The sequence below is a fragment of the Bos indicus genome, chromosome 4 (assembly GCF_029378745.1).
Source record: "Bos indicus isolate NIAB-ARS_2022 breed Sahiwal x Tharparkar chromosome 4, NIAB-ARS_B.indTharparkar_mat_pri_1.0, whole genome shotgun sequence".
NCBI lineage: Eukaryota > Metazoa > Chordata > Mammalia > Artiodactyla > Bovidae > Bos > Bos indicus.
The window spans coordinates 9,755,128-9,778,238 of record NC_091763.1 but is presented as its reverse complement, the minus strand read 5'-3'; the positions used below and the strand labels follow the sequence as shown (position 1 = coordinate 9,778,238).

General features: G+C 36.6%; 1 protein-coding gene across 3 annotated transcripts in view; it reads right to left on the bottom strand.

Annotated features, from left to right (window-relative positions):
* AKAP9 (A-kinase anchoring protein 9) overlaps positions 1 to 23,111 on the bottom strand; it is a 161,214-nt gene that overhangs the window by 35,786 nt on the left and 102,317 nt on the right. The window contains exons 23-27 of one of the 3 annotated variants that reach the window (XM_070787145.1): positions 6,213 to 6,375; positions 5,182 to 5,394; positions 4,001 to 4,039; positions 2,367 to 2,599; positions 1,314 to 1,433 (exon numbers count right to left, since the gene is read on the bottom strand). In XM_070787145.1, coding sequence (XP_070643246.1) covers positions 1,314 to 1,433; positions 2,367 to 2,599; positions 4,001 to 4,039; positions 5,182 to 5,394; positions 6,213 to 6,375 — 768 coding nt within the window. Of the gene's footprint in view, positions 1 to 1,313; positions 1,434 to 2,366; positions 2,600 to 4,000; positions 4,040 to 5,181; positions 5,395 to 6,212; positions 6,376 to 8,509; positions 21,869 to 23,111 lie in introns of those variants that run through there. The other 2 variants (XM_070787146.1, XM_070787147.1) reach the window with 2 other exon arrangements.

The following is a 23,111-nucleotide window of genomic DNA, read 5'->3' as shown; positions in this document are numbered from 1 at the left end:
TAGGAGGAAAAAATAAATGCATTTTTGAAAAATGTTGAATTGCAAGCTCTAATGGCACAACCACACTAAAACCTAATAAAGAAAACAAGTTTACACAGTATTTACATTCATATGTGAGATACAATGACCTAAAAAAACTTTCACGGATTATACTTTTCTTTCCACCAACGGTTTATCAACATATATAATAATACAGTGGTTCTAAAATACCATAGGGACAGAAGGGAACTGGGGACCTTTAATACAGTTCCTTGGAAAAAAGCTTTTCAGCCCACACATTCCACCAGCCTAGGAGAGGGATCAGGATGCCAATCAGTGCAAGGAATCCTGTGCCCTGAAAAAGTGATTCGGATAAGAAGCAGATGGAAGGATATAGGAAAGATCAGTAAGAGAGCTTGTGAAATTAGTTCTGCTCAAATGGAGAAAGCTTATTAAAAAAAGAAATATGATGGTAAGAAAAAAGAAACTCTACCTTATTTCAGTGAGATTCTTAGAGGAAATTATCTAAAAATGGCACTTCTTCCTTAAAACATTAAAAGAAATGCTAGCTTACCTACAATTAGAGGTTGAGAAAGGACAGTAATAAAGCCTGAGGAGAAGCCTGAACAACCAAGGGTGGACTAAGACTTGAAGTAAGGTTAAAGGAGAAGACAATAAAGCAGGCAGAGCAAAATGGCACAGTGTACTGGTAACAGCTAGATGTTTCTTTTTTTTTTTTTGGTCCTGAGAAAATCAGAAGCTAGAGAATCAGATCTGGCTAAATAAGAAGAAAACAAATGGATCACAATGTTTTGGAAGAAAATCAAACACATACTTTTTGTTAGTTTCCTAACTTAGTTTCCTAAAGTTTTATGAATGAGGCAAATTACCCTTTTTAATAATAAGGAAACAAATAGTAGGAAATGACTAAGTTCTAGAGCTTAAATATTCTTTTCAGATTCAACAAACACACAGCTATTTTTCAAAATCTAGAATATGTCAGGAACATGATGAATGACTATGAACTGTGGGGACTGCTAACTTTTCTACTGCTCCAGTAGATAACGCTTTTCTACATCAGATTCCTTCTGGTTTTTTGTTTTTAAAGATACCTTTTGTTAAATAAGACTGTAGATAACATTTTACGACAATGAGTTATAGGTATTTTATACTTCTTTGGTATCTTTACCTTCTCATATTGAAGTAATATTTAAGTTTCTGATTTTGAAAACTGATATACAATAGAAAGAATTCAAGTTTTTTAAGATATGAATCTTACTTTATATATAATATACAAATTAACGTACGGAAGACAGTATCAATAAAAACATTACCTCTCTAGTTTGGTGTTCACTGACAGGCTGGAATCGAGGCACGACCTTAAGTTGTTGTTCTAGTTTCTGTATTTCCTGTTGGAATACATCTCTCTCGTGTTCTCTATCGACAGCTTGCTCCTAAAGTTTAATAATGATAGTAACTGAAGAAATAATATTTATTGACGTTATTATTTCCCTTACTTCCCTTTAATTGTAGGCACAGTTGCCTGTTTGAAGATGAACGACTGATGATCACAGAAATGCTCCAAACCAAAAAGGTTTAAAAAGATAACACTTGTTGCATGGTACATAGCCTAGTAGGGCTCTTGTATGATACATAACCCACGGCTCTTCAGCAAAAATGCAAGCACTTAAATGTTATCTGAAGCACAACACTTTTTACAATTCAAGTAATGTTAAATACAAAATGAAATTAAAATGGTCTCCTTAAAATGAATTTACTTTTTTGGAACAAAGGAGGACTCCCAATATTTAGGCAAAATAAGTAGAACAAATTGTGTTGTAGTTACATTTTTTTCATTTTAATATAGGTTTTTTAAAATACCTAAAATTACAAAGTATTTTAGAATCTGATTCTCTGATCTGTGAAGATAACATAAGACTTAATGAAACTCCAAAGAAGAAAATCCACATGAAATTAGAGATTTAACATCTTTTTTGGAAGACAGTAATGACAGCATAAAACAGCTGCAGTTCTTTGCTTCCAGGGCACACTGTTACTCGTGTGTATACGTTTTATGGGTGAAATGGTGGACAGTTAGCTCTTAGGATCCTTACTTGGTCTGACTACTGGTTCAGAAAAAGGCTAGGACAAGTTTCTTAACTATGAATCTGGAAAGGCTAACTGGTAGGGCTTATTCGTAATCTGTTGGTACTGCTTTTAATTCTAAAAGCTGCATAATAAAAATTTTTAAGTAATACTTTTTAATTAATTAGATGACACAGATAAAAATAGTAGAATTTAAGTCTTTTCATAATTTAAAATCCACAACATAGAACAGTAGCAAGTAGCATTCCCATGAAAAAGTTATTAAAGTTGAGAATACTTACATCTAAAAACTTTCTCATTTTTTCTAACTGCTTTTCCAGTGCTTGGTTTTGTTGCCTTAAATCCATTAGTTCAGCATTTTTCTCCTGTTCCAGTTCTATAAATCTACTGACTTGCTCTTCGACGTCCATTTCTAGAGCTTTCACTTGTTTTTGAAGGTCATCACGCACTTTTTCAGCTTGACACTGTACCTCTAGTTTTTCCTTCATCAGTTTTTCTGTCTCCTGTAGTAATTCTGTTCATGAATGCAAAAACATACTACATTAAGTCACAATTAATGATGTTATGATAAGGAAATCACCCATAACTGTGTTCATATTTTAACTTCATGAAGTTAAGGGGCTGAGTTTCATTTCAAAAACATGTGAAAAAGGAAAATACTTATGTGAAAATATCAAAATAACACATTCCGATATAAGTAAGCAAGCTAGTATCAATAAAATCATACAGAATTAACAAAAAGAATTATGTCCTATCACTAAAAACAATAAAAGAACACAGCAAATGACCCCCTCAAAGTCCACTTTCACTACAAGGAAACGAGCAAATTCTCACCAAATGCAAGCACAGAAATAACTCACCTCAGGCGAAAGTCAATCCATTCCAAACCTGTAAAGTCATTTTTATATGCATACACAACACACACGAAAATCAAATACTGTAAATCTTTAACCAAGGTAAGTAAGAGTTACAGAAAAGAAACATAACCAGAATCAGAATTTCCTGTTAGTCTTTCTCCTTATTTGATCCACATTCCTGAGTTAGTCTTACACATTCACATGTATGTGTATCAAGGGAAAACTGACAAGTATGAGAGGCAGTGTGGTGCTTAAGCGCAAAGACTGTGGGTTAACATCCTAACTCTACCACTTCTGACATTTAATATGATGTCCTTCAATTTCCTTGTATGTCAAATGGGAGTTAATAACAGTACTGACCTCTGAGTTATTTCCCCACAATAAGTTAATTTATAATATATCAAATAAGTTAATATATCAATGTGTGAAAAATAGTGCCTAGACTATGTAAGGACTACATATACATTTAAGTTTTAGCTATTATTAGTCATACAATAATAAATTTTATACAGCAAAGCAAAACAATTGTCTAATGAAGAAAATGGAATGACTGTAACTCCAGAGTCTTTACACTAACTGGTCTGTCGACACTGTACTCAGGATTAAGAATCTACAGAAAGCAGCTTTCCTTTTAAACAACACTGATTTAGATGTTAATACAAAAGTAATCGACCAGAAAGTCTCTTCACTAAATTTCACTGATCTTGTTGATACCATCATCTTAGATACTGATTTAGAAAAGAGTACTGTAAAAAGGCATAGGTTGTAAGAACTTAATATATTCGTTAAAGAAAATAACTTTTAATTTATATTATATTGCCTACCACTATTTCATCCATTTTCTTGAAAAAACTGAAATAGTCTTAAGCTCTGTGGGAATAATATGATGATGGTCACTATGAATCTCAGTTTTTAATTCCAAATTTTTATTGTAAGAAAAGTTTTTTTTGTTGTTAGAAAAACTTGTAAGTATAAAACACAGCAGCAAAATTAGAGATATATTAGTTGACTGAAAAATCCAAGGGTCACCCAATGGCCATGCAACTGTGTAAACACACCTGCTCCAGGCGCTGCATCGACTGCAGCATCTACTAGTCCTATTAGGAAAAAACACACACACATACAACAAAACATGGTGATTTACACGTCAGCTATTTCCTAAAACACAGTAATATATACACACACACAAAACAACTAGGAGTAAAAGCTGAACATCCTGTCACAGGTTACATTTTGAGACGTATTCAAATTCTTTGAATATTGTACATGCATGATAAACACACTTTGCACATGAAAAAGGACAACCCTAAACCTGTGTTAAACAAATCTGAGCAACCAGAAAAGTTTTACCATATTATAAAAATGTATGTTGTATCTCTAAATTGATAAAATTTAATTAGTAAAACTAAACATTTATAGTTCTAACTGCATGTATAATATAAAGATGAAAGTGAAAGTCACTCAGCTGTGTCCGACTCTTTGTGACCCCATGGACTATAATACAGTCCATGGAATTCTCCAGGCCAGAATACTGGAGTGGGTAGCCGTCCCTTCTCCCAATCCAGGAATCGAACCGGGGTCTCCTGCATTGCAGGCAGAGTCTTTACCAACTGAGCTACCAAGGAAGCCATAATATAAAGGTGAAAGGATATGACTAAAAGGATTTAAAGTTCCACTGTTACAAAGACTGACATCTATTTTTTAAACCACTAATTTACCTAATTTCTCATTTAAGAAAAGATTAGAGGTTATCAGTAAACTTATTTATTCTTTGACCTCCTGCTTATATTCAACTAAATGTCAGCCTGCTTCTAATAGCCTTTTCAATCTATTATCTTGCATGGTGAAATCCACCCCACCCTGCTCACAACTAGTGCCAGATCAGTGCTCTTAGTTAGTTAATCCAGGTGTACATTTTGCTGCCTTTCTGCAATTAAAAGAACTAAATCTCATACAACTTAAAAAAAAATCCTGCTTCATTATATCCAGCGTTCTCTTTAGGCAGAGGTTTGAGGAAATACAAAGAATTATCATTCCTGTTATCATATGCCAAAGGAAAAAGAAGGAAAAAACCAAACCTGATTCCACATGGTTGGCTAATAAGACAATTACCAGTAAGGTAGATTTTCTTATTATTTTTCAATCCTTATATAAAGCATAAATCATGGCACTGAAAGGGGAAAAAGAAGTCATGTTGAACTTTTAAGGAACGTTTCACATGAAGTCGAGAGATACGTACGCTGCTCAGCAGGGCCCGCCCCTGCTTTCATAGCCTCCTTCTGCCGCGACAGTAATTCTCTTTCTTCTTGGATCTGCTGTTGCTCTGCTTCTAGTTCTTGTAATCTACTACCTGCACATAACAACTCCTGCTCAAGACGATCTATTATATCAGTTTTTTCCTGAATTTGCCTTTCAAAAAGTGTTTTCTCATCTGCATAGCCATCAATGACACCTATAAATAAAATTAACAAGGAATGCAGTTATTATTTCAAATTTTGCTATTACATATTTATATTAAAAAAAGGTGTACTGTCAGCAAATTTCAAATCATTTCAAAAAAAAAATAAATCATTTCACCTTTTAAAAACCTTAAATCAATTTGCTGCTGATGATAGTAGCAACTATAATATGTTCAATACAGTATTCTTATTAGCCATTGTGTTTAAATATGAAATTTCTCTGAATTTTCTATTACTTGTTATGCTAATTTATCACATCATGTTGGTGTAACATATTTTATTAAAGAGATAGGTTCCTGGAAAGCTTAATATAAATCAAATGCCTGTGAACTGAATCACATTTTAAATATACTAGAGAAAGTTGACACTTAAAGTGATTCTAGAAGCCTATCACCCACAATAGCATGGTATGATATAAATAGCGTGGGGCTTCAGAGGCTTAAAGCCTGGAATCAGCATTTAAAGGTGACTTCGAACAATTTATTAGTATCTCTGTTCCAGTTCCCTCATCTTTAAATGTAAAGAGCTGTCTTAGGATGGAGGGATTATGGCAACAACTCACCATCATTCATTTTTGTATTTTGTATAATTTTAAATACTTTCATATAACTCTATTAAGTACTTTCATAATTAAAAACTATATATAGTTTTAAAAGCTGTTTAGAGGAATTTTGAAGACAAGCTACAACTATTTTTCAGTGGTCATTTGAAATTAAAAGTAGATTGCTGGTTTCCAAACTTGGCTTGCACCAAAATCTATTTTTAGACTTGAAATTTCTCCATCCTCAATAGCCAACAGCAGGGTACTCACCCTCGGCCTTACTGAGCTCCACAGCCAGCTGTTCTCTGGCCCTGGACTCCTCATGAAGGCGCTCTCGCAACTCGTCTTGGCACTTAAGGGACTCAGTCACTTCTTGTTTCTGTCTAAATGACTCACGCATCAATTCTGTCTGTGTAACTTTTGCATGTTCCAGCTAAACAAAGAGGGAAAGTATATGAAGGAAGACAGAGTGTTAAGAATATCAGTGCCATTCTCCATTAAAGCTTTTAAAAAAATTTTTAATGAAAATAAAGATATACTGTTGAACTGTAGTCATTTAATATTTCTAGTGCATGCTAATATTAGTAGATAGCGCAGTTCAGTAGACACATTAGCTGTGCACAAGAAATGTATACAGAGATATATTCTAACTTTACTCAACAGAAATAATTGCTTCTTACTGTTAGTACCTGCTTTCTCTGTTTTTACTGAAACAACTATAAGGGGGAAAATTGAGCTCAAGTGTTTCTAGTACTTAATATTAACATTATTAAATTTAAAAAAATTTACCACAGCATTTTAAAATTTACCATAGAAAATAGATTTTAGAGTTACTAAACAAGGCTTTTGGTGGTAACTTTTCGTTGTTGGATAAATCAGTATCCAACCAGCGTGGAACTAGTCTTGTTTTAAATTTTATCATTCATAACTTATTTGAAAATAATATGAACATACATTTAAGAGTCATAATGGAAAATTAAATACATTTTAATCACAAAATATTTTCTAAAATATCTCTAGTAATATGCTATTACCTCAACAAAGATAAAATTCATATATATATTTTTTTACTTTTGACTGGCAAAAGATTACTTTCCTTTAATGTGGATAACCAGTACATATTAATTTTTAATATTAAAAAGTGGCCATAAAACATGAACTATTTATATACAGCATGCTTCTGCACTTATAGTCAGAGTCAATATTTTAAAAATAAATCAACTGCTTCCACATGTAATTTTTTTCTGTACATTATAAAATGGCTGCCTGGTAAATATATGAATCTCCAAGAGTTCACAGCTCTAACTAACTAGGATATGAGTTTTTTCCTTCTTCAAATTTACTATACAAATACAATACACTTACAACAAAATAAATACTTCCTTTAGAAAAAAATTTAAAGTTTGTGTCTATATTCTATCTTTTGACAAGGTATAAAATTTCATTAAAATGCATTTAAATATTACAGTAAAGCCTACAAGAAATATTAGGAACTTCAGTTTTACAAAGCAAAACAAAAAGTTGGCAGGGACTCAAATGCAGTAGATCTAGCAAACAAACTTCACTTATTATGGCAGAGAGCACCAATACCCTACTGGAATAAGAGAGTCTTTCAAATATTTATGTAAACATTGTAAATGTTAAAAAATCTCTTCTATCTAGGTACGGTACAGTTTATTCCTAATATTTATACAATACCTACACCTAATAATGTGAAATATATAAAAATATCATATTCAATATTCTCAAATAATAATTTAAAACCTACATTAGAAATACTTATAAACAATCAGTAAATATTTTGTCACTCTAATATATAAAAGCTTCAGGGGAGGTAACGAAACTATTCTGAAAGCATCTGAAATATAAGGTAGTACATCATTAAAGCCATGAAAGTCATTAAAAGGGCTGAATAACTTGGAGTAAATCATTCACAACATTTAAAAGTCAAATGAACCTGAAAGACTAACTATGCTAAATACCCTGAACACTGTTAATAATATACATTTCACATAAAAAGTAGAAAAAGGTATTTTTTCACAGGATTAGTAGGCATATTAAATATAAGTTTCTTAGGCAGTTAGCAAAAAAACCTGAAATTAGAATCCAGGCTTTCTTTTTTCGTTTCTGGAACTAGAGCCATTATGCCAAACGATTGGCTCAATGACAATTCACTTAGCTATTTTAGGTATGAGAATGCCTATTCCCTCAAATACAACCAGCCTGCTTTTACTAAAGATTGGCATCATAAACACAGAGAAGTAAGATTCTTAAGGACAAGCAGGATCTCTTTAAATAGCTTGTCTGGCGTGGCAGAACTGAAATATTATCTCATTTAGCTTTATGTAATTAAACACATTGCCAAGTTGGGGCTTGTGGACGAAATTTTGCCCTTCAATACATTAATCATTACAGGATGAATGAACCACACAACAGGAAAAGAAGATTCTATTCCATTTACCCTTACCAAAGACATGTAAAGTTCATTTCTCATTATAGCTTTTTTCACTAAATATATAAAAAACTGAAAGCATAAAACTATAAAAAAACCAAATTTTTATACTTACTGAATAAGGAGGGGTAGGCAGGGAAATTTTAGAAATAAGCTTTAATATGTGCCCATTTCTTTTATGAATAATATGAAAAATAGAAGTATTAATAATTACGGAGTTATTTTCATCCAAATGTTCACCCAGAGGAAAAGGATGTGGTAATGGTACACGGGATTCAACCTCATAAATGTCTTCATCTTGTTCTTCCAACCACGAATCACTAAGTTTGACAGTTGCCAAATAGGTCTTGTACGAATCCATTCTAGAAGTTGTAGCCGCTAATTTTCCTCATTTGCTTTACCAGTTTTCCACTACAGTAAAAAGTTCTGTTTACTTTATAAAGATATACCATAGCAGTATGAAAAATTTTCTTTGGCACTATCAAATAAACATAAAAATTAATTCATACAACTAAACAACAAAAGAAAAAAAACCCCACAAATAAGAAAAATTAGGTCCCCACCAGTCTTCAGCAAAACAAAACAAAGAAACCAGAACAAAACAAAAACAAAAACAAAACTAAAAGCAAGTAAACATGTTTTAAATTAGAATAATGACTAAAATGTTGAAGAATGAAAATATAAATATCTCATTAGCTAAGCAATAAGACTGCTCTCGCTATCAAATATGTCTGTGGAAGTAAAAGCCTTCCAAGTAAAACCTGACAGGGAAAGTCAAGTTTGAAGTCTCCATAGCAGCAGCCTTAAGAATCGCAGTTGCAAAATTATTTCCCTTGTTCTTGCTGCTTCATTCAATGCTCTTCTGAACTGAGCTATTCAAACAGCCTCTCATGCTGAGCCAAAGGATTCTAGTCAGTGTCCCCTGAGGAAAGGTCAGAACACAGGGTGTGGTTTAATGCCTGTACCTATAGGTACACTGACAGGTGGAATCTGAATTAACACACCCACAAAAAAGCCTGCCTAACAGGATCCAAGTTCCACGTCAGAGCTCTGAAAAGGATATTTAGATAGTTTATAATGCTTCTAAGATAAGCTAGTGTTTTTCCATTCCATTAAAACATGTTTTAATTTAAAAATGTAAACTCAAAAAGGTCTGAATCCACATTATCAATCAGTTCTTCAACTATACCCAATAATTGTAACTCTTTCTGGAAAACTAAGTATTTCCTTTTGATATTTCCTTAAAATAACACCCATTCTTTTGAGCAGTCATTAAAACTAAATATAGATGGTTCAGTTATAACCTATTTCTACACTGAATTATTTACAGAGTAGTTGTTAAGAAAAAAAAAACACCTCTTTTTAAAGCTGCATTGTATAATATACAATAGCTGATAATTATACCACTTAACCTACACTATGAACTCTGACTAAGACTTAAGAGCACAAGTTGTACATAATGGCCCTCTGGTACCTTGAGAAACCTCGACAATAGTGAATAAACCAGTTACTCAGAATTTGAAAAGCTGAACAACATGAAAGTTGTTTTAAATAAATGAAAAATCTTTCACTGTGGTGACTTTCCTCTACCCAGTAATTAAATATCCTTAACTCACAAAATCTTATCTGCTATGGGAAAATCCCACACTACACCAAGCCTGTCAACAAAAACCCATTTTTATGGCCACTTTTACTACACAAAATATCTTCAGAGGAGTCAATACCCAAATCCTTCACAGTTTGTTAATAATAGGAGAGAGACAATGACATTTTTTACTGAAAGCTCAGAATCTATAGCAATATGGTTTGGGATGGTGGAAGAGCATTGCTGTCTAGAATTCCAGACAGTTCAGTTCAGATCAGTCACTCAGTCATGTCCATTCTTTGTGACTCCATGAACCGCAGCACACCAGGCCTTCCTGTCCATCACCAACTCCCGGAGTCCACCAAAACCCATGTCCGTTCAGTCGGCGATGCCATCGAACAATCTCATCCTCTGTTCTCCCCTTCTACTCCTGCCCTCAATCTTTCCCAGTATCAGCGTCTTTCAAATGAGTCAGCTCTTCACATGGGGTGGCCAAAGTATTGGAGTTTCGGCTTCAGCATCATTCCTTCCAAAGAACACCCAGGGCTGATTTCCTTTAGAATGGACTGGTTGGATCTCCTTGCAGTCCAAGGGACTCTCAAGAGTCCTCTCCAACACCACAGTTCAAAAGCATCAATTCTTGGGCACTCAGCTTTCTTCACAGTCCAACTCTCACATCTACACATGACCACTGGAAAAACCATAGCCTTGACTAGACGGACCTTTGTTGGCAAAGTAATGTCTCTGCTTTTGAATATGCTGTCTAGGTTGATCATAACTTTCCTTCCAAGGAGTAAGCGTCTTTTAATTTCATGGCTGTAATCACCATTTGCAGTGATTTCTGAGCCCAGAAATATAAAATTAGCCACTGTTTCCACTGTTTCCCCATCTATTTGCCATGAAATGATGGGTCTGGATACCACGATCTTTGTGTTCTGAATGTTGAGCTTTAAGCCAACTTTTTCACTTTCCTCTTTCACTTTCATCAAGAGGCTCTTTAGTTCTTCACATTCTGCCATCAGGGTGGTGTCATCTGAATATCTGAGGTTATTAATATTTTTAGCCGAAATCTTGATTCCAGCTTGTGCTTCTTCCAGCCCAGCGTTTCTCATGATGTACTCTGCATAGAAGTTAAATAAGTAGGGTGACAATATACAATCTTGACATACTCCTTTTCCTTTTGGAACCAGTCTGTTGTTCCATGTCCAGTTCTAACTGTTGCTTCCTGAACTGCATACAGGTTTCTCAAGAGGCAGGTCAGGTGGTCTGGTATTCCCATCTCTTTCAGAATTTTCCAGAGTTTATCGTGATCCAGACAGGCAAAGACTTTGGCATAGTCAATAAAGCAGAAATAGATGTTTTTCTGGGACTCTCTTGCTTTTTCGATGATCCAGCAGATGTTGGCAATTTGATGTGCCTTTTCTAAAACCAGCTTAAACATCTGGAAGTTCACAGTTCACGTATTGCTGAAGTCTGGCTTGGACAATTTTGAGCATTACTTTACTAGTGTGCGAGATGAGCACAACTATGCGGTAGTTGGAGCATTCTTTGGCATTGCCTTACTTGGGGACTGGAATGAAAACTGACCTTTTCCAGTCCTGTGGCCATTGCTGAGTTTTCCAAATTTGCTGGCATATTGAATGCAGCACTTTCACAGCATCATCTTTCAGGATTTGAAATAGCTCAACTCGAATTTCATCACCTCCACTAGCTTTGTTCGTAGTGATGCTTCCTAAGGCCCACTTGACTTCACATTCCAGGATGTCTGGCTCTAGGTCAGTGATCACACAATCGTGATTATCTGGGTCATGAAGACCTTTTTTTGTACAGTTTTTCTGTGTATTCTTGCCACCTCTTCTTATCATCTTCTGCTTCTGTTAGGTCCCTACCATTTCTGTCCTTTATTGAGCCCATCTTTGCATGAAATGTTCCCTTGGTATCTCTAATTTTCTTGAAGAGATCTCTAGTCTTCCCCATTCTATTGTTTTCCTCTATTTCTTTGCACTGATCACTGAGGAAGGCTTTCTTATGTCTCCTTGCTATTCTTTGGAACTCTGCATTCAAATGGGTATACTTTTCCTTTTCTCTTTTGCTTTTTGCTTCTCTTCTTTTCATAGCTATTTGTAAGGCTTCCTCAGACAGCCATTTTGCTGTTTTGCATTTCTTTTTCTTGGGGATGGTCTTGATTCCTATCTCCTGTACAATGTCACGAACCTCCATCCATAGTTCATCAGGCACTCTATCAGATCTAGTCCCTTAAATCTATTTCTCACTTTCACTGTATAGTCAGTCATAAGGGATTTGATTTAGGTCATACCTGAATGGTCTAGTGGTTTTCTCCACTTTCTTCAATTTCAGTCTGAATTTGGCAATAAGGAGTTCATGATCTGAGCCACAGTCAGCTCCTGGTCTTGTTTTTGCTGACTGAATAGAGCTTCTCCATCTTTGGCTGCAAAGAATATAATCAATCTGATTTCGGTGTCGACCATCTGGTGATGTCCATGTGTAGAGTCTTCTCTTGTGTTGCTGGAAGAGGGTGTTTGTTATGACCAGTGCGTTCTCTTGGCAGAACTTTATTAGCCTTTGCCATGCTTTATTCTACACTCCAAGGCCAAATTTGCCTGTTACACCAGGTGTTTCTTGACTTCCTACTTTTGCATTCCAGTCCCCTATAATGAAAAGGACATCTTTTTTGGGTGTTAGTTCTAGAAGGTCTTGTAGATCTTCTTAGAACCGTGCAACTTCAGCTTCCTCAGTGTTACTGGTCTGTCTATGCCCCAAATGACCAGTTCCAGACAACGTAATGACAAATTCCTATTTATTATGACTTCGTATATGAGGGTTCCAGTAAGTTTTGAGAAGACACTTTAACGTGCAGCTAAATCTGACTTTCCTGGGCCTTCAGCAGTTACAAAATCATCAATATCCTAGATTTTCAGCTTTATGAACTGGCTGGATCCTTGCTCAGCATTTCAAATACCTCTCAAAATACTCTTTCTCAGTTCTTTCTGCAAATTAAAGTTTACTTTGATAATCTGGTGTCCAATTTCTCTTATTTGAAGCAAAAAAAAAAAAAAAATACCCTGAAAGTAAGACATATCCTTTTATAAATAGAAATATTTAGGTCAAGGCAAGAACTAACTACAAAGAAAAAAGAGAAAAGCTAGGAGAAAGAAACCTCAAAAAAGCAGCAGATTAGGATGACTTAGAATGGGGTAAACAGCCCTCACAACAAGAGTACATTAACTGATGGCATAATTCATGTTCAGGAAGGTGACCCTGAAATAAAATAATTCAAATAACAGTATGTTTGTAAGAGAGTGCCAAACAGCTCTCCCCCAAACAGCATATTAACGGATGGTATATTACATATATTGATGTTCAGATAGGTTATTTGAATTGGAATAATTCAAATAATATATTCTTTTTCTTGAAATTTTAGAAAGCACAAAACACCTTTTGCAATCTAAAACAGTTCAAGTAATTTTAATTATTAAGAGGCCACCCTTTTAATTTTCTAGACTAGCTCATTATTCCCTGGTTTCAGGTAATCAAGATTTGCAATATATGTTTGAAGGCTATTAATTTGTGGAACAGAGTTATGTTTAGCTTTACTTTAACTGTACAACGTCAAGCCATTTAACTTTTTTTCCCCAGAAATATTTCTCTCAACTTGTAAAAGACTTCTGTTGCTCTCCTTTGTATTTATTTTATTTTTCTAAGTTATTTAAGAGAGACTAAGTCCTGGCTACAATACCCTGACACGCACAACAGGAGCAACACCTAACAGCAAATGTATTTCAACACTTTAGTACAGCTTATTTTAAAACATAACAAAATGTTTTGTTTTTTTGTCATAACAAAATGACAAAACAAAATCTTAACAGTACTACTGTTTCATCCTCAGAAAAAGGCTCCTCTTTGGAGAAAATATAGAAACATGCACCTTAAATTCCATCATTCTAAAAAATGATTATAAGTTCATGAGAGTTGCCTATAATAAAAATCTTTCTTTGGTAGTAAATCCCTCATCATTCATTGTTTTCTTCTAACACCGAAATGAATCTCTTGGTAAATAATGTCCTATGGCTCTAAACTACCTCTGGATTCTAGAAAAGTTTAACTGCTAAAAGACTATTTCCACAGAACAGACTGATTCCTATTTGTACTTGATCCAAAAATCAAGAATCTGAAACCACACTCTCATAGATAACTTTTCTGCAGAACCACAATGAGACTACTAAATAAAGACAAGCTTAAAGAGATTAACTTTCTAAGGGCTTGAGAGTAATCTCTCAGCACGTTTACTCCTAGTCCAACAAAAGCTATCCCAACCTGGGGCTTCCCTGGTGGTCCAGTGGTTAAGACTCCATGCTCCCAAAGCAGAGGGTGCTGGTTCAATCCTGGTCAAGGAACTAAGATCCCACATGCTGCACAGCATGGCCCAAAACCAAAACCAAATCAAGACTACACTTTAACACAAATGATTAAAAAACAAAAACAAAGTTATCCTAACCAATAGGAACTATAATAGGTTGAATACAAGCCTGAATATACGTACGGTAGCCTGTCTCGGGAAAAGAGAAGTGAAATCCATCCCAGAAGATATATTATTATATAGATTTGGACATACCATGGGGCAAATCACTTGTGAAATCTAATACATAAAGTAAAACATTCCTCACAGATACTATGAAATCAGACCATAAAGGTAGATATCCTGATACTTCATAAGGAAAATGATTACTTATTATTTTATTAAAGCAAGGTACATCTATGGAACGTAAGTGAAAGTGAAAATGTTAGTTACTCAGGTATATCCAACTCTTTGCAACTCCATGGACTATAGCCTGCCAGCTTCCTCTGTCCACGGGATTCTCCAGGCAAGAACACTGGAGTGGGTTGCCGGGCCCTCCTCCAGGGGATCTTCCCAACCCAGGGATTGAACCCAGGTCTCCCACACTGCGGGCATATTCTTTACTGTCTGAGTCACCTGCGAACTCCATGAAACCTAGTGTACCCTCCAAACTTAAAGCTAAGTATAAGGCTTAATTACGATTTTCCAGTAAAGTTATATAAAACCAAGCCAGTTTTTTTTAAAAAAAAGGAAAGAAAGAACCTTGAATATTTGAAAATATTTACTTATACTATCGGGCGTTTTCATTGAAACTCCTCCCCAACTCCAAACAAAAGCCCACAATCCCAGACAATAATGTCTCTCGCCATCCTAAAGGCAGTTTAATCCCTCTGACCCAAAGGCCACGTGTTCCCCTTGTGTTCTGGATTCCGTCCTCTCCCACCCCAAGGATCTGCTTCACAAGGCCCATCCCCTCCAACCTGCACATTCAACTTTTCCATGGCTACTCAATATAAACATGAACCGTAGAAAAAGCATCCTGCCCCTTTCAACTGTTCTGTTTTCTTCACAGCCAGATGTCATGAAATTGCTATCTCTATTTCTTCAACTCCATTTCTGTAACTGGCTGAATTGTGAATTCCTCCTCTATCAATGCCACAAAACTGTTCTCCTGAAGGCCACTGATGACACCTATATTGAAATATCCAATGGACACTAAATTCTCAGCATTCATTACCTTTCCATGGTATCTGACATTTACAGAAAATCACTCCTCATCTGGCTTTTAAGACACTATTCTCTAAAAACAAAACAAAACAAAGACATTATTCTCTTGATTTTCCTTGCTCATTCTCTCAATCTCTTTTGTAGATTGATATACCTTGATTCCCTTTTAAATCTCAGCACTCTACCAGCACAAAAATTTAGTTCTCCACACTCTTCAAAACCATAATTTCAAATGTCTTTAAAGGTGACGCCAACTTCTAATCTAGTCTCCCGAACTCTAGACTCTAGAGAGTATCTTTTCCCTCTATGCACTCTAAAACTGCACTCATTCTTCATTTCTTTTGTAAACCCCATCTCAGTAAATGAAATATCCCGATAACAGCCGGTCAAGGATCAGCTTGTGGTTTCTTTCCTCTTCCGTTCCTTATGCCCCACATCCAACGTCACACCAATTTCTATCAAATTCAACTTCCTGCAAGCTTTGAGACCACTTCCCTCTTGCCCTAACTTGATTTCTACCCTCTTCACTTGGAGTATTTTAAGAGTCTCCTGTTTCTGCACATTCAGCCTCTCTCCTCACTCTTTTCCAGCCCATCCATCCACCACATGCTACTAGAGGAAATCCCTGTACAAAAACAAATCTCAGAGTATTTCCTACCAAAAATATTTCAGTGATTCCCCACATTTTTCAGCATAAACTTAAAAATTTTCTACTCTACCCTCAAGGGACACTGTGGCTGCAAGGCTTGACCGCTGCAAGCCTTCTACCCTCTGCTGCCCACATTCCATCCTGGGTGTTCTTAACACAAAATGACCCACTATCCTCAAACATACCATGCTGGCTTATGCCAACATGCGATGCCCTTGACACAAATTTTCTTCTTGACTTATCCACTAAGTTTCTACTAGGAAGTCTTTTTCTTAAAAAACTCATTTTCCCTTGAATTATGATTTGGCCTTCATTACTTCATGCAAAAATGGGCTCAATAAAGGACAGAAATGGTAGGGACCTAACAGAAGCAGAAGATATTAAGAGGTGGCAAGAATACACAGAAGAACTGTACAAAAGAAATCTTCATGACCCAGATAATCACCATGGTGTGATCACTCACCTACAGCCAGACATCCTGGAATGTGAAATCAAGGGGGCCTTAGGAAGCATCACTACAAACAAAGCTAGTGGAGGTGATAGAATTTCAGTTGAGCTATTTCAAGTCCTAAAAGATGATGTTGTGAAAGTGCTGCACTTGATATGCCAGCAAATTTGGAAAACTCAGCAGTGGCCACAGGACTGGAAAAGGTCAGTTTTCATTCCAATCCCCAAGTAAGGCAATGCCAAAGAATGCTCAGACTACCGCACAACTGCACTCATCTCACACGCTAGTAAAGTAATGCTCAAAATTTTCCAAGCCAGGCTTCAGCAATACGTGAACTGTGAACTTCCAGATGTTCAGGTTTTAGAAAAGGCAGAGGAACCAGAGATCAAATTGCCAACATCCGCTGGATCATCATAAAAGCAAGAGAGTTCCAGAAAAACATTTATTTCTGCTTTACTGACTATGCCAAAGCTTTTGCCTGTGTGGATCACAATAAACTGTGGAAAATTCTGAAAGAGATGGGAATACCAGACCACCTGACCTGTCTCTTGAGAAACCTATATGCAGGTCAGGAAGCAACAGTTAGAACTGGACATGGAACAACAGGCTGGTTCCAAATAGGAAAAGGAGTACGTAAAGGCTGTATATTGTCACCCTGCTTGTTTAATTTATATGCAGAGTACATCATGAGAAACGCTGGGCTGGGAGAAGCACAAGCTGGAATCAAGATTGCTGGGAGAAATATCAATAACCTCAAATATGCAGATGACACCACCCTTACGGCAGAAAGTGAAGAAGAACTAAACAGCCTCTTGATGAAAGTGAAAGAGGAAAGTGAAAAAGTTGGCTTAAAGCTCAACATTCAGAACACAAACATCATGGCATCTGGACCCATCACTTCATGGCAAACAGATGGGGAAACAGTGGAAACAGTGGCTGACTTTATTTCTGGGGGCTCCAAAATCACTGCAGATTGTGACTGCAGCCATGAAATTAAAAGACGCTTACTCCTTGGAAGGAAAGTTATGACCAACCTAGATAGCATATTCAAAAGCAGAGACATTACTTTGCCAACAAAGGTCCGTTTAGTCAAAGCTATGGTTTTTTCCAGTGGTCATGTATGGATGTGAAAGTTGGACTATCAAGAAAGCTGAGCGCCAAAGAATTGATGCTTTTGAACTGTGGTGTTGGAGAAGACTCTTGAGAGTCCCTTGGATTGCAAGGACATCCAACCAGTCCATCCTAAAGGAGATCAGTCCTGAATATTCATTGGAACTGGAAGGACTGATGCTGAAGCTGAAACGCCAATACTTTGGCAGCCTGATGCGAAGAGCTGACTCATTGGAAAAGACCCTGATGTTGGGAAAGATTGAGGGCAGGAGGGAAGGGGACGACAGAGGATGAGATGGTTGGATGGCATCACCAACTCAATGGACATGAGTTTGGGTAAAGTCCAGGAGTTGGTGATGGACAGGGCATGCTGCAGTTCATGGGATCGCAGAGTTGGACACGACTGAGCGACTGAATTGACTGACTGACTGACTGACTTCAGTAAAATTGCTCTTGTCAAGTAAGCAAGGTGCTCCCTTCAACCACCTGCATTAGATTTTAGAATCCACTCCTCAGGCTGTAAGTTGACCTGTCAGCATTAACTGACAGAATGATTCACTCCTTTCATTTCTAAAGGTCAGAAAAAGTGCCAGTCAAGAGCATGGACTCTGAAGTCAGTCTGCTAAGTCACTTCAATCGTGTCCTACTCTGTGCGACCCCAGAGATGGCAGCCCAGCAGGATCCCCCACCCCTGGGATTCTCCAGGCAAAAACACTGGAGTGGGTTGCCATTTCCTTCTCCAATTGAAGTCAGTCTGCCTGGGTTCAATTTCTAACTTACACCCACCTTATAAGCCTGGGCAAGTTCTCTGGTTTCTATGCTTCTGCCCTGCACCCCTCCATCCCCTCAGTCTCTACTTAACAAGGTGGTCAAAGTGATCTTTTTGAAAAATATAAGTTAGATCAGTTACTGAAAAAATATCTGATGACCCAAAGCTGGAAACAACCTGTATGTCCTCTGGATAAACAAACCGGTTCACACTCCTCGGCTCTCAAAAGAAACAAACTATTAACACACGTAGATGAATCCCACGTGGGTTTTGTTAAGACAGTGAAAGCAGAGCCAAAGAATGCATAGTGCATGCCTTCATTCATGACACTCTGGGAAAGGCAAAGTTATAGGCACAGAAAGTAGCTAACAGTGTCAAGAACAGGAGGTGGAGGAGGGGCTGAGTGTAAAAGACTGGAGGAGCACCAGGAAGTTTTGGGGAGATGGAACTATTTTTTATAATGTCTGTAGTTACATAACACTACGCATCTGTCACAACCAAAAGAACTGTCTACACACAAAATGAAATTTACTGTATGTAAAATTAAAAAAAAATTAACCACAGTGTCAGGGAACCCAAAATGGAATAAAAACTGTAACAAATGATCATAATTATATTAAAAATGGATAACAAACCCACACTTCAGGGGTATGGAGAAAAGATTTAACCTAAAATACTCTGAAAAACAGTACTTTCTTTACTGTAAGGCTAAAGACGAAAAAAGTCAGTCACTTCAGTTCAGTCATTCAGTCATGTCTGACTCTTTGTGACCTCATGGACTGCAGCATGCCAGGCTTCCCTGTCCATCACCGACTTCCGGAGCTTGCTCAAACTCATGTCCGTTGAGTTGGTGATGCCATCCAACCATCTTATGAAAAAAAATACTATTGTACTCTAGCCAGTAAAACTGTTTTTCCCAGGGGTATAGGTTAGCAACTGCAAAAGTACTTTATGGGTATATATGGGTATGAAATTACTTTATGGGTATACATGGTTAACAAATAAGTAAAACTACTATCGATCATGAGAGCCTGGTCTCTCATCTTTGGAGAACAAAGTTACAAAGGAAAGGGGAAAGGACAGAAAGAATGCTGTGGTGGTAGTGGAGGTATCAGAATGAACTTATACCTTTATTATATATACAAACAGATACAGAAAAAAAATAGATGCCAACTGTTTTTCAAACTGTCTGCTGAGAGGACCATGACACCTTACTAACAACAAGCACATATAGCACCCAGGCCTTGGTTTCAAAGTATCGTCCTCTAATAAAGGGAACTTCTAATAAAATAAAACTTCCTTGGAGAAGGGGCTGATTCCAGGACTGGGGCAGGGAAAATACAAGATGGGCCTGGAGACTGTGATAGTGCAAATGTTCAAAGGAGGAAGCACTATGGAAGTGCCCACGAGCCAACCTGAAAGACTTCTTCACGTCAAAGCTAGAACAGAACTATTACAGAATTTGATTATAGATAACCCATTGAAAAAATTAATAGCTATGAGTCCACACGAGGCCTGATTAGTTAAAATAAATGTGAGTGAAGAAATAGCTCTTACAGAAAAATTCCAATCAATAAATGATGAATGATGATAGAAAATCACCACTAGAACATCACAGGAACAACGGTACAGGCAAGATCTACCAATGGATGCTAAGACTAGTGGGTGGAAGTTTAAAGAGTTAAAGAGAAATAGGATATCTGCATGGTATCAAAGTACCTCCCCCCAAATATTTATTAATTACAAGAGGAAAATAATAACAGAATGAAGAAACCCAGCAGATACCACAAGTAATTGAGATTAACACCACTAGTCGTAAGACATATGCCTTTAAATTTGATACACAGAGAAAGGCACATTCCTCCTGTGGTATTCTTGTTAAATGCATAAGCTTCATGTAATCATGAGAAAATATCAGACAAAATCAAATCAAGGGACATTCTACTAAGTAACTGGCTAGTTCTTCTCAAATGTCAAGGTCATGCAAGGCAAAGCAAGATTTAGGAACAGTCAGTCTGGAGAAGAAGAAGACATGACAGTCAATGCATGGTGGGATTCTGGAATAGATCCTAGAACAGGAAAGGACACTAGCAGGAAAACTGGTAAAATCCAAACAGCTTATAGTTTATAGTGATGCACCACTTTTCATTTCTAAGTTTTGATAATTACAGTATGGTTACACAAGATGTTAACATTAGGGAAAATTGAGTGAAAAGCACATGGGAACACTTGGTACTTTTTCTTTTCTGTAAGTCTAAAATTATTTCAAGGGCTTCCCTGATGGGTCAGTGGTTAAAGAGTCTGCCTGCCAATGCAGGAGACACGGGTTCAATCCCTGATCAGGGAAGGTCTCACATGCTGCGGAGCAACTAAGCCACAACCACTGAGCCACAGTGAGAAGCCTGTGCACGGCAAAGAGAGTAGCTCCTATCGCCACAACTAGAGAAAAGTCTTCACAGCAACAACGACCCAGCATAGCCAAGAATAAACAAAAAAAATTTTTTAATTATAAAAAATAAAATTACTTAAAAATAATAAGTTAAAAAATTGTACCCAAAGACTCCACATCTCATTATGAATTAAATTCCAGGTTCCACGTGGTCCAGTCCCCAGGTATCACTCTGACCTTGGCTCCCACACTTCTCCCATTCTTCTTGTTTGAGCTGCATGGCTTCTGTCGACCATAAAGAGAACCAGCACCGGACCACTTCAGGGCCTATACTCACTACTCCTTTGCCTGAAGCATTCTTTCCCAACTTACCTACCGGCTGTCTCTGCTTGACTACCACATTACCAGAGAGGTCATCCTTAACTTTCCTCTGTAAAATGTGCTCTCCCCCATCACGCTCTATCTCCCCTATTTTAGTTTTCTTCACAGCAGGTATCCCCATCTGGCATACAATGTTTATTTATCATCAGGCTCCAGCAGTATATCGTTAGCTCTATGAGACTAGAGACTTTGTACATGTTGTTCAATGCTGTACCTCCAGCATCTGGAAGAGCAACTGTTACATACGAGGTGCTCAATAATGATGAATGAGTGACTCTTCTCAAAGCACCAAGCCCTCCAGTAAGCTTTACTTGTTCTCACCTCACCCTAAACTTTCAGATGCTGCTCTCTTTTTTCTAGTCTCCGGGTACCCTATGCAGAGCTATTTTCCTGAAAGTCTCTTTCACTGCAAAAAGGCACCATAGCAGTTTCAGCTCTGTTTTAGATTTTTATGACAAGTTAAAAAAAAAACAAGATAAAAGGGAAATATTCCATTATGAAGAAGAATCAAATAATGCCTCATTAAAAGAAAAATGGAATACTAGTCATTTCACAAAGAGAACTATCCATTATTTTGGAGTTAAAATAATTGGTAAAAATATTCATCATGTTCAAAATAATTTTAGGTATTAATGAAAATATCATGAAGTCAATGTCTTTAAACATCTCTCATGGAAAAGCAGTAACTAAACTAAATTTAAAGAAAAATTTTCAAAGTTTCCATTCCCACTGCCTTAAAAATGTAATTCATCTAAGAAATATTTGATTTTTATATCAAATGTCAACAGCTACTTCAATTTTTTTATATAACAGGTTATTAGTAGAACACTTCAGAATTCTGCGAGAATAATGCGGATATGATAATAATAATTCCTAGGTCAGTGGTTCTCAAACTTTAGTCTGTATCGGTGTCACCTAAAGGACCTGTGAAAACACAGGTTTTGGGGGCTCCATTACTCAGTAAGGCTCGGGCAGGGCCTGAGAATTTACACTTCGAACAAGTCTATAGTGATGCTTGTGTTGCTGCTTTGGAGACTGCACACTGAGAACTGCTTACTGATCTAGGCAAAATTTCTGTGCTCTACTCAGTGATTCTGTAACTAAAAAGATACAAAAAAACCTACATGACATATCGCTGTTTTAGTACTTAACAAATTGAGAACAACCAGGATCCTAATGCACCTCAGAGGGCTCGCCCTGGTCACATAAAGTTTATTTGATAAGTTGTAATCTTAGCCTGGGAAACAGTGCTTCAGGTGGATCTCCGTTGACAGTGTTAATGGATTATGGGAACATTTCTCTTCAGTAGCCTGAAAGAACAAGTCTAACCACTCATCACTTCTGATTTATTTACCCGGGTTTATTTACCCATGGAGCTTGTCAAATGCCAAATATATTGCATTAACTAGACTATCCATAAATTACAATGGGTATCAGGTAGTAGCAAAAGTATTAACAGAGCTCAAGACTGTGGTCAAAGAATTAAAAGTATTAACAGCTGTTTTCATGTTTTATCTTTTCATAAAAGATAATCAGAGAAATTAAATACCAATGTGGCTGAAATAAACAAGAAAAAAAAAAAAAACAAAAAAGAAGGATGATGTGGAAATTCAGTACAGAATTATCTCTACTACACAACTTCACAGAATAAAATAAATAATTATGATGCATACGCATTCAAGCATTAGAAGTGCTGAAAAACAACAGCTGAAAATGCTCAAAGTGGCGCGGCTGATTCAGTGGAGGAGCACGTTGTTCAGGTGGCTTACACATAAGCTCTCTAAAAGACAGCCAAATCCAGC